Genomic DNA, 11,760 nt, shown 5'->3' on the forward strand with positions numbered 1-11,760 from the left:
TCCTGATATCGGCGAAGTTTTTCTTGTTGTTTTTCATCATCCCTATGATTGTGTAGGGTTCCACTTTCGAGATAGAGGAGATACCGTATGAAGAATGGGAGTGCTGTTATTTGCAAACCCCCTTAAAATGTTTTTTGCAATTGCTCATAGTTATTGCATACTACGCTTTTGCTCCATTCCTCCTCCTGCTTCTTCTTCCTCCTCTTCTTCATCTCCATCTTTTTCAGCCTCCTCCTCCTCCATTTCTCTCTCTCTTGTTCCTTCTCCTTCCAGTGGTAAATTTCCGAATAAAGATTTATCTTTGGATTACAGATTTATGTTTGGTTTTGAAAGAAAATGTCTATAAAAATTGCTTTATAACAAAAACTTAGTTTTCCCTAATCCTAAAACAACTCATTTAGTGGATAAAGGCAATTACATCTCCTTTAAGTTGTAGCATGTGACAACAAAGCAAAAATGGAAGTTGAGGAATAAAACGTGAAAGAGAGAAATTTAGGTGGCAAAATCTCTTTTTAAAATGTTATCTCCCTTCACCGTTTTTTTGAACAAGGCATATAAATGAAGGCAGATGGATTGATTATGTGCTACAAAGTTAATGTTGACTCTTATCAACCACATAAATAGGTGTTCATACGGAGGCAGAACTTACCATTATTATGAATAAAAATGGAAATAGAGCATATTTTAGTGGTATGTACAACAATCTTGACACAATGTCGTTCAATGTTTCAAACAATATTGTTTCAAGTTGAAGGAACAAACACTCCAGCTACAAATTACACAGTATAAATATCTCTGGATATTGTTGTAAGGGGTATTAAAGACTATACCATGGAAGTGAAGTAATGCAGTGTCCTCTTGATGTGTAATTATCATGACATGTCTGTTTTACCGCAAGCTTGTATTGCAGCAGGAGTTGAAGAATTTTAGACTTGAATGGCATATAAACCCTTCTAGACAAATATAGACGGCCAAACCATGATATACAGGTAGTCCTTTACTTATGACCACAATTATTGAGCCCAACATTTCTGTTGCTAAGTGAGACATGTGTTAAGTGAGTTTTCTCCCATTTTATGACCTTTCTTGCCACAGTTGTAAAGTGAATTATTGCAATTGTTAATGACATGGTTGTTAAATGATAGCTTATTTGTCAGAAGATTGCAAAAGGGGATCACATAACTCTGGGATATTGCAACGGTCATTAATATGAACCAGCTGCCAATCATCTAAAATTTGATCATGTGGCAGGGGATGCGGCAACAGTACATTAGTAAATGTAAAAAACAGTCATTTTTTTTCCAGTTCTGTTGTAACTTTGAATGATCACTATTTGAAAAATTAACATTTTTGGCAGTGTCAGAAAGAAAAAAGGCATTTTAACTTAATAATTAATTAATTAATTATTCCTCCCTTATGTATCATGCCCAGTGGATGCAGTCAATTTAAAAAATACTCTGTATGAATCACTCTTCTACTAATGCTGCCTATTTTAGCCTATTTTTTCACATGTATTTTAGAATAGAATAGAATAGAATAGAATTCTTTATTGGCCAAATCTGATTGGACACACAAGAAATTTGTCTTGGTGCATATGCTCTCACTATATATAAAATAAAAAATAATTTCATTAAGAATCATAAGGTACAACACTTAATGATAGTCCCGGTACAAATAAGCAATAAAATCATATTAGGAACCAGTCAATATAAATTGTAAGCATACAAGGAACAAAGTTACAGTCATACAGCCATTTGTGAGAGGAGATGGGTGATGGGAACGATGGGAAGAGTAATAGTGCAGACTTAGTAAATAATTTGACAGTGTTGAGAGAATTATTTATTTAGCAATGTGATGGTGATTTTTAGCCTTGAATATCAAAAGTTATTTTTAGACTTGGATATCACAATATTAATGATTCTACTGCATTTATTGTATTGGAAATACATCAGTGCCCAATAAAGCCTGTAAACAGAGTAAAATAAAATAAAATGCAACTGAGCACTCTGTCCTTACAGAAATAGGCACGCTGCCAGAGAAAAGCAATAGCTTGTTTAGCTATTGGAGTAAAACAAGACTGGGAGCCCTCTGGATGAGGTGTAGGGGCAGCAGCTTTGCTAGCTATAGTAAGAACCCTATACATTTGATACAGTACTTATGGTTCCGTGCAGGTTTTATTAGAGACTTTAATAAAATATGATTATAGCCTCTATATTTCATCTTGTCTGGCTGCTTCCCAGAATTGGCTTCCAGCAGGAATGCTTTTAAAAATATCTATCGATTAGCTCTGGGAGCTATTATTACAAGTAACCAGGAAACATTTTGCGAACGTTGTTTAGTTCCAGCACTAAAGTGTTGTAGGTTATAGGGGAAAGGCAGGAAGCAGCCGGTTTCTGTAGTGTAGTGGTTATCACGTTCGCCTCACACGCGAAAGGTCCCCGGTTCGAAACCGGGCAGAAACAGCTTGTTCTTTTTTATATAATCTTTAAAAATAATATTTCGGACGTCTATGCTTAGTGGAAACTCTTTTCCCCCCCATGATATATGTATATATCGATTTATGTTATAATTCAGAACAATCTTTTTGCTGGTTTGACGCTGCATTTCTAAACTTAAAAGCAATTTTCCAAGTAAGTCAATATCGGCCAAGATTTACTCATCAACCGAGACAATAGTAGCACAGTAGTAGTACAATAGTAAAGTATGCTGCAACACAGTAGAGCACAATAGGATAGTGGAACGAACTCAGAAATACAGAGTTAATACATTTTAGGTTAAGTGAAATTTTGGTAAAGGTGGTTTCCCAACAGCCCGGCTAGCTCAGTCGGTAGAGCATGAGACTCTTAATCTCAGGGTCGTGGGTTCGAGCCCCACGTTGGGCGCAGTATGTTTTTCCTCCCTTTAAGAAGAAAAACACCAAAAATGAATATACTGCCGTTCTTTATTATTATTTTCCCCCCAAGGGATCGCTAGTTCTATTATTTGCACTTAAAGCAACAACGGTGGGAATGAAAGAGGACGGGGGAATCATTCTAGGAGTGTTTTCTTTACTAAATTTTGGTTTTCTTCACTTCACATTCTGCCCTGAGTATACAGTACTGCACTTCCATTAGATCCGCATATCTCCGGAGTCTCCGGAGAGGGGCGGCATATAATAATAATAATACTGTAATAATAATAATAATAATAATAATAATAATAATAATAATAATAATAATAATAATAATAATAATAATAGTCTAATAAACTATGTATATAAATTGATTGCAGCCAGCTGTATATAGGTGCACGGTTTTGCAGCCTCTGAAGAGACTCTTGTGCGAGAAAAAAGTTTCAGCATTAAGCTCTAGTATTAGTATTACTGTAGTTTAGTATTAGTATTTTCTTTCATGTACCCTGAGAGCATATGCACCAATGACAAATTCCTTGTGTGCCCAATCACACTTGGCCAATATTCTATTCTATTCTATTCTATTCTATAGTGTTGTACCTTATGGCTCTTGACACATGTATATTTTCTTTTATGTACAGTACACTGAGAGCATAGGCACCAGACAAATTCCTTGTGTGCCCAATCACACTTGGCCAAGAAAAAATTCTATTCTATTCTATTCTTGTCTTGTCTAGCCTAGTCTATATTCTTTCTCCATATTCTTTTATTCTTTTTTTTTAAAAAAGTCATTGGCATTCCTTGTTTTTTAAAAAGGCAAATTGTTGTTTGCTGATGCTGAAAAGTTTAGAAAAGGGATTTTCTAAATGACAGCAAGGAAGGTTCTCCAAGTTATAAGGGGGGTGGGGAAGGGAGCCCTGATGAGCCACTCCGAGTCTCCGGAGAGGGGTGGCATACAAATCTAATAAATTGTTTTTAGATAAATAATAATAATAATAATAATAATAATAATAATAATAATAATAATAATAATAATAATAATTATTATTATTATTATTATTATTATTATTATTATAATTATTATTATTATTTTGCAAGCGTTTGGGACACCGGCTTGCTGAGGTAGATCTTTGTCCCCAAGTCCCTCGCTTCACTATCACCACCATCTTCCCCCAATAGGATCCCTAATACTAATGATATCCCATCTCTGCCAATTTTGCAATACGTATTCTATTTGGTATCCTCGCTTAAGTAAGCGGGAAACGCAGGAGAACTACACTACCCAGAGGGCCTTTTCGCGGCATCCCGTTTCTTCGCTCTCCAGACTACATTTCCCACCATGCTTATCGGGGGGGCAACACAAAAGGCCGCAAGAATCTGGACGGAAAGTGCCTCTTGCGATGAGCATCGGCGCTCCGGCGCTGCGGCTTAAGAGCCGCCTCGGGATTGAAAGTCCTCTAAAGCGGCGCGCCTGGCTTGGGCATGGAGCCCGGTAAGTTCCTGCGATGGGGCTGGAGCGAGCCAGGGGCCCGGACAACTTTCCGGGTTCCTCCCGAAGCAATGGGGTGCCTAGAAAAAAAGATGATTATGGAGCATTGCGCCGGCCGTTGGCTTCATTGATTGAAGTGGTGGCTTCTAGGTTGTGTGAACGAAGGCAGAAAAGATTTAAAACCTTTTGGGGAAAGGGTGCGAAACTTAGGCGGGCGAGCCTTTTCTTTTGTGACATGTTTGCTCGCTTTTCCATTTCAGGAAAAATAGAAACGGAATAAGTTTCTTTTCCCCTCGCAAGAATTTTGGTCCTTTACTTTGTATGAAATTATCCTTTACTTTCTTTATTAAATATATATATATAGCCGTTTATCACGCATACCTGACACTCAGCATCATACAGTAACACATTCAGGCAAGTAATATGGCCACTAAAAAATTTAAAAAACATTTTAAAAGCAAATAGAATAGAATAGAATTTTATTGGCCAAGGTTGATTGGACACACAAGGAATTTGTCGTGGTGCATATGCTCTCAGGGTACATAAAAGAAAAAGATACATTTGTCAAGAATCATAAGGTACAACACTTTAGAATAGAATTAAAATTAGAATAGAATAGAATTTTATTGGCCAAGGTTGGACACACAAGGAATTTGTCTTGGTGCATATGCTCTCAGGGTACATAAAAGAAAATATACATTTGCCAAGAATCATAAGGTACAACACTTTAGAATAGAATTAAAATTAGAATAGAGTAGAATAGAATTTTATTGGCCAAGTGTGATTGGATACACAAGGAATGTCTCAACCTTGCAGTTTGGTATTTAAGGAACCAGAAAAGAAATAGAATAGATATGCCAGAGCTAGACTTTTGACATTGATGATTTTAACAAACATAAGCCTATCTCCATCAGCGATAAGACATAACAAAGCCTTGAACGCAGTGAGAGATTTAAGTTTCCCTCTTTTTTCCCACTGGCTCCCTATTTGTTCCTCTGTGGTCAAAACCCCAGATTCCTTTTGGCCTCCTGGTGGAGAATAAATGACCAATGAGCAGCTTTTATTTATTTATTATTTATTTATTAAATTTATATGCCACCCCTCTCCGTAGACTCGGGGCGGCTCACAACAGTAATAGAAAAACAATGCAATACAAATCTAATAATTAAAACTAAAAGCCCATAATTTAAGAAAACGTACACACAACATACCATACATAAACAGTATAGGCCTGGGGAAGTTATCTCAGTTCCCCCATGCCTGACGGCAGAGGTGGGTTTTAAGTAGCTTGCGAAAGGCCAGGAGGGTGGCGGCAGTTCTAATCTCAGGGGGGAATTGGTTCCAGAGGATCGGGGCCACCACAGAGAAGGCTCTTCCCCTGGGTCCCGCCAAATGACATTGTTTAGTTGACGGGACCCAGAGAAGGCCAACTCTGGGAGCTAATCGGTCGCTTCTCTTCTTTTTAGCAGGTGAAGGCTGGATCAAGAGAGAAGGTAACGAAGGATCTCTCCAGCCCCTGAGGGATACCCTATGGGTTGATGTGGAACAGCCAATCAAAAAATTATCGGAGCAAAGTGAAGATTTCCTGGAATCTAAACCATTGAAATCTGTAAAGAGAGTTCTGGACATGCGTCAGCATCCGTTCACAGAGGAGATTTGTTTCGACTATGAGAACAGCCCTCGGAAGATGTACCCAAGCGACCGTCCCTTTAAGTGTGACATGTGCGAGAAAAGCTTCCGCCACAGTTCCAGCCTGTTAACCCACCGAAGGCTTCATACTGGGGAAAAACCGTATAAGTGCACCGACTGTGGGAAGAGCTTCAACACCAGCTCAGCGCTGATCGTGCATCGCCGGACCCACACCGGAGAGAAATCCTACGCCTGCTCAGACTGCGGGAGGCATTTCAGCGAAGGTTCGGTGCTCATCAAGCACTGGCGGATCCACACCGGAGAGAAGCCGTACAAATGCGCCATCTGTGGGAGGGGCTTCCGGCAGAGCTCCCAGCTGCGGGCCCACGAGCGGACCCACACGGGGGAGAAACCTTACGCCTGCCAGGACTGCGGGAAACGCTTCAGCACCAGCTCTAACCTCTCGGCCCACCAGCGGACTCACACGGGGGAAAAACCATACGTCTGCCCCGAGTGCGACCGACGGTTTGGTCACAAGTCGCATCTCGTCTCCCACCAGAAGACGCACACCGAGAAGCTGCACGCTTGCTCCGACTGCCCAGCAACCTTCCGCATGCTCCACCAGCTCCTGGTCCACCGAAAGTCCCATCAGGAAGAGAGGCGGTACAAATGCCTCCTGTGTGGGAAGACTTTCAGCTACAGCTCAGCCCTCTTGGCACACCAGAGGATGCACACAGGGGACCGGCCATTCAACTGCCTGGAGTGCGGGAGAAGTTTTGTCCGGAATTCAGACTTGAACAAACACCAGAGGATCCACACAGGGGAGAAACCCTACGAGTGCCCAGAGTGCGGGAAGCGATTTAACCAAAGCTCCCACTTGGTGAGCCATCGGAGAGTCCACGTGAAAAGCGCTGGGAAGAATCCTGGCTCAAATGTCCCCGTTCCAAGGGGGACGACAAATAGTGTCTTTCCGATGAGCTCTTTGGCAACGTTTCTTGATTGACAGTCTACATCAGAGGTCTCCAAACTTGGCGTACTTTAAAACTTGTGGACTTCAACTCCCAGAATTTATTCATTTATTTATTGGATTTCTATGCCGCCCTTCTCTGAAGACTCGGGGCAGCTTACAACATGTAATAAGAAAACAATAAAATACAATGGCAGATCCAATTAATCTGCATCGGACCAGAATATCTCCGGGACCGCCTTCTGCCGCACAAATCCCAGCAACCAGTTAGGTCCCACAGAGCGGGCCTTCTCCGGGTCCTGTCAACTAAACAATGTTGTTTGGCGGGGCCCAGGGGAAGAGCCTTCTCTGTGGTGGCCCCGGCCCTCTGGAACCAACTCCCCCCAGAGATCAGAATTGCCCCCACCCTCCTCGCCTTTTGTAAGCTGCTTAAAACCCACATCTGTCGTCAGGCATGGGGGAATTGAGATATACCTTCCCCCTAGGCCTATACAATTTATGCATGGTATGTTTGTGTGAAAGTTTGGTTTTTAATAAGGGTTTTTAGTAATTTAAATATTAGATTTGTTATATACTGTTTTTATTATTGTTGTTAGCCGCCCCGAGTCTATGGAGAGGGGCGGCATGCAAATCTGCTAATTAACTGAATGAATGAATGAATGAATGAATGAATGAATGAATAACCTAAAATCCCTAATACTTTAAAAATCAATCATACACATTCAGACCTGAGCCATACATAACATTCATCGTCCAGGAGGCCTAAGACCTAATTGCCCCAAGCCTGGCGACATAAATTTATTTATTTATTATTTATTAATTGGATTTGTATGCCGCCCCTTTCCGAGGACTCAGGGCGGCTCACAACATATCAGAACAATATCACAAATACATCTTAAAATCTAATTAATATGTCTAAAAAGACTTTAAAAAGCTCTAATATAGTTTAAACAGATTCATTACCATTCACTCAACAAAACATATTAATACACTCGTCGGTCAGGGGGCTAGGATCTAATGGCCCCAAGTCTGGCGGCATAAATAGGTCTTTAAACTTTTATGGAAGGAGAGGAGGGTGGGGGGAACTGATTCCAGAGGGCCGGACCCCCCACAGAGAAGGCTCTTCCCCTTGGCCCTGCCAAGCGACATTGTCTGGTTGACGGGACCTGGAGAAGGTCGACTCTTTGGGATCTAATAGGCCGCTGAGATTCATAGGGCAGAAGGATTCCCCAGCCAGTATGGAGAACTCTGGGAGTAGAAGTCCACAAATCTTAAAAGTTGCCAAAAGTTTGGAGACTCCTGGTCTATGTTATGAAGGCTGCAGTTTTGTGCTCCTTACAGGAGAATAAAATGTCGCCCCTTTCAGTGGGACTACATTAATTACAGATAAACCTGTAAGACTATTGTGGGGTTTTAAGCCACACATGAAGAAAAAAAAAATCTGCTCCAGGAGATTTCAAATGATTCATTGAATGACAATAGGTTAACCCTGTGTTTCCCAACCTTGGCAACTTGAAGATATTTGGACTTCAACTCCCAGAATTCCCCAGCCAGCATTCGCTGGTTAGGGAATTCTGGGAGTTGAAGTCCAAATATCTTCAAGTTGCCAAGGTTGGGAAACACTGGGTTAACATAGTCAGGATATCTAATGGAAGCTGAGACATAGGTTAGTTGATATAATTGGAGCTGTTTCTGTAGAAAAGATCAAAAACAGCTGCAAGACCAAGATACTGTTATCTGCTATTGAGAAATATTGTTCAGCCCTTCTCTGACGTCTGTTTGTCTTATGAAGCACGTTTTTAAGCTTATCATTGCAACAGTGAGGACTTATAAACTTGTGATATTGTTGCTGTTTAATCAAGTTATATTCTTGAACTGAAACCGTGTTTGGTCAAGGCAGTTATCTCTTTATAAGAATGCAGAATGCTGATACTGTTTAACGCAATGGTTCTCAACTTTTCTAATGCCGCGACCCCTTAATACAGTTCCTCATGTTGTGGTGACCCCCAACCATAAGTCTAGCGCCAATTCTCCCAACAGAGCTTTAAGCTGATTGGCAGGAAGTTCAGAGGGACACTTCCACTGTAAACGCCTGATTGGTCGATTGTAAAAATATGTTCCAAGGTGCCAGAATAGAAGCTTTACTTCCTAACACCATGGGAAATTTGTCTTTTCCTATGGTCTTAGGTGACTCCTGAAACGATCATTCGACCCCCAAAGAGGTCCCAACGCCAAGGTTGAGAACCACTAGTTTAACGCAACTGAATAGTGTTTTTCCCCCTCCAAAGTTGGATTTTCCCCCAGTGTTTTTAGATATGAAGAACCTCAGTGGTAAGATCCACTGGTGAAGCCAAAGTGTAGAGACAACAAACTTTACTTGATGTGGGAAAGAAGAGTTTTAATTGTTTTTTGGCTACCAAAGGTACAGAAAAATAATTTGACATCCACCTATTTTCTATAGATTGTTCTGGTTTCTGGTAGAATTTTAGCTATTACAAATAACTTTTACTAAATGCAGTATTTCATAAACAAAGAAACTCCATCTTTATTCTCTTCCGTATTCAAAATACACTTCATACTAGCACATTTCTTGTTCTCCCGTTATCTCTCCTAATTACATTCCTTTTGCATTCCTCCCAGCCTCCTCCGTTCACCAAGATTTATGTACTCACAGCATGATTCAAAAACAGCAGAAATGACTAGAAAATAACAGAATGAGTTTGCTTGCTTGGGAGCTGAATGGGAACACTTTCCATTTTTGTTCTACAACATTGAAACTCCACCCTTCTTCCCCACCGACCCCCTGACGTCCCAAATACACCATTCCAGTATTTAACCCATTCCTCCCCTTAATATCTTCTTCCAGACACTTGTTCCTTACGTTTTTGGACCCTTCTTAATTTAGGATCGACCCAGCGAATGTCTGATTCTTCCTCGCTAGATTCTGGACTCATAGCCACATCCTGTGGTTGGCCTCCCACCTGTTCTACTACCTGTAACGCTGGGCCCACCACTAATTCATAAACACTGTCTGAATCAGAGTCCACAAGTTCTTCATCATCCTCCAACTTACCAGGAGTATGTACAACATAGATCACGTATGAATGTACTATTTACTTTCAAAAGAAATAGAACTCAATTATTTTCAGTCAATTTATTTTCAGTTAACGCTCCCCTCCAGGAAGAAGTAAACATTTCGCGCTCCCCCCAACTCTCCACCGACGCGCGTCTCACGGCCTGCCCCACCCGACCTGCCACCCCCTAATTGCACCCCACCGCGAGATGCGCGTCCTACATGACAGTTCTACTGGTATCTCCATCATCTTCCTTGGCGTTGTGTTCAGAGCAGCCCGTTCTAAAATAAAACGTCTCGCGAGTTTGAGAAGTTTGAACTCACAAGACGTTTTCTTTTAGAACGGGCTGCCCTGGACACAATGCTGAGGAACACTATGGAGCTGCCGGTACAAGTGTCAGGTAGACCATGCGTACTACTCCCTGTGGGGAAAAAAAATCACATTCCCAGGGGTCACGTACCCTCTGGCATCACTCTGCGCGCCCCCAAGGGGGACGGACCCACTATTTGAGAAGCACTGCATTAACCATTCCCCTTGTCTTAATAAAACTTTAAAGCTGAAGAATACAGTGGTACCTCTACTTATGAACTTAATTCGTTCCGTGACCAGGTTCTTAAGTAGAAAAGTTTGTAAGAAGCAATTTTCCCCATAGGAATCAATGTAAAAGCAAATAATGTGTATGTTTGGGGAAACCACAGGGTGGGTGGAGGCCCTGTTTCCTCCCAGGAGATTCTTAGAGAGGCCCCAGGGAGGCTTCTCGCCTTTTCTGACACTATTTCCTCCCAGGAGATTCCTAGAGAGGCCCCATAGAGGCTTCTCCCTGCCTTTTCCAGCCCTGTTTCTTCCCAGGAGATTCCTAGAGAGGCCCCATGGAGGCTTCTCCCTTCCTTTTCCGGTTACAGTTTCGGAGGCTCGGGTTTGTAAGTGGAAATTGGTTCTTGAGAAGAGGCAAAAAAATCTTGAACACCCAGTTCTTATCTAGAAGAGTTTGTAAGTAGAAGCATTCTTAGGTATTGGTACCACTGTAGTCTTAAAGGAACGTTGTTGCCTTTTTATGTAAAAAAATGTAAGAGTGCCCTGTTTTATGTCACTTCTTTATCAAATATAGTGGCTGAGTTCATTACTACTGGCTTCTATGAGACGTCGTAATTATTACAGAAGTTGATCAGTTATAAATAATTCCCATCATCCAGATGGCTGCACTACACTTTGGATGGCTTACTTAAAAATTGTGGCATCTGAATTTTCATGTATGAAACATATATATCTCAAAGACCTGCCTGGCTTTAAGTCATCCATTTTGCCTCTTGAGCTTGTAAACCTCTTCACCATTGTGGAAATGCAGGCCACATGGGTTTAAAATTGTAGTCTTATTGTGGGGTCCTATTTTACTCAAAAGTTCTTGTCATTTAGTCTTAAGTACTGTTCTCTGGTAGAATCCTCCCAAAAATTCACAGGTACAAATTTCAGACACACACACATTTGAAAATTCAAAACAATGTTCTTTATAATGAAAATTCACTTAAACCAAGCCCTCTGTTGGTATAGCAAAGAGCACTTGTCTCCAAACAAACTGGTAATTTGTACAAGTCCCTTATCAGTTCTGTGATACTTAGCTTGCAGCTGTGAGGCAATTCACAGTCCTTCTTTCACAAAGTGAAACACACTTTGCTCTGGTTTAGTTTCAAAGCGGGGGAAAAATCAGCACACA

General features: G+C 41.1%; 1 protein-coding gene and 2 non-coding genes across 3 annotated transcripts; all 3 read left to right on the forward strand.

The window, feature by feature from the left end:
* Positions 1-2,389: 2,389 nt before the first annotated feature.
* TRNAV-CAC (transfer RNA valine (anticodon CAC)) lies at positions 2,390-2,462 on the forward strand. Its single transcript has one exon. It is a non-coding gene; the product is annotated as a tRNA-Val (tRNA).
* A 347-nt stretch (positions 2,463-2,809) lies between these two features.
* On the forward strand, positions 2,810-2,882 carry TRNAK-CUU (transfer RNA lysine (anticodon CUU)). Its single transcript has one exon. It is a non-coding gene; the product is annotated as a tRNA-Lys (tRNA).
* Positions 2,883-4,266: 1,384 nt separating this feature from the next.
* LOC139160262 (zinc finger protein 79-like) lies at positions 4,267-7,182 on the forward strand. The gene is given in 3 exon segments (XM_070737957.1): positions 4,267-4,382; positions 5,846-6,957; positions 6,959-7,182. Coding segments are annotated over 3 exon segments (1,149 nt in total). The 5' UTR covers positions 4,267-4,372; the 3' UTR covers positions 6,986-7,182.
* The last annotated feature ends 4,578 nt before the right edge of the window (positions 7,183-11,760 follow it).

The sequence above is a fragment of the Erythrolamprus reginae genome, chromosome 2 (genome assembly GCF_031021105.1).
Source record: "Erythrolamprus reginae isolate rEryReg1 chromosome 2, rEryReg1.hap1, whole genome shotgun sequence".
Classification (NCBI taxonomy): domain Eukaryota; kingdom Metazoa; phylum Chordata; class Lepidosauria; order Squamata; family Dipsadidae; genus Erythrolamprus; species Erythrolamprus reginae.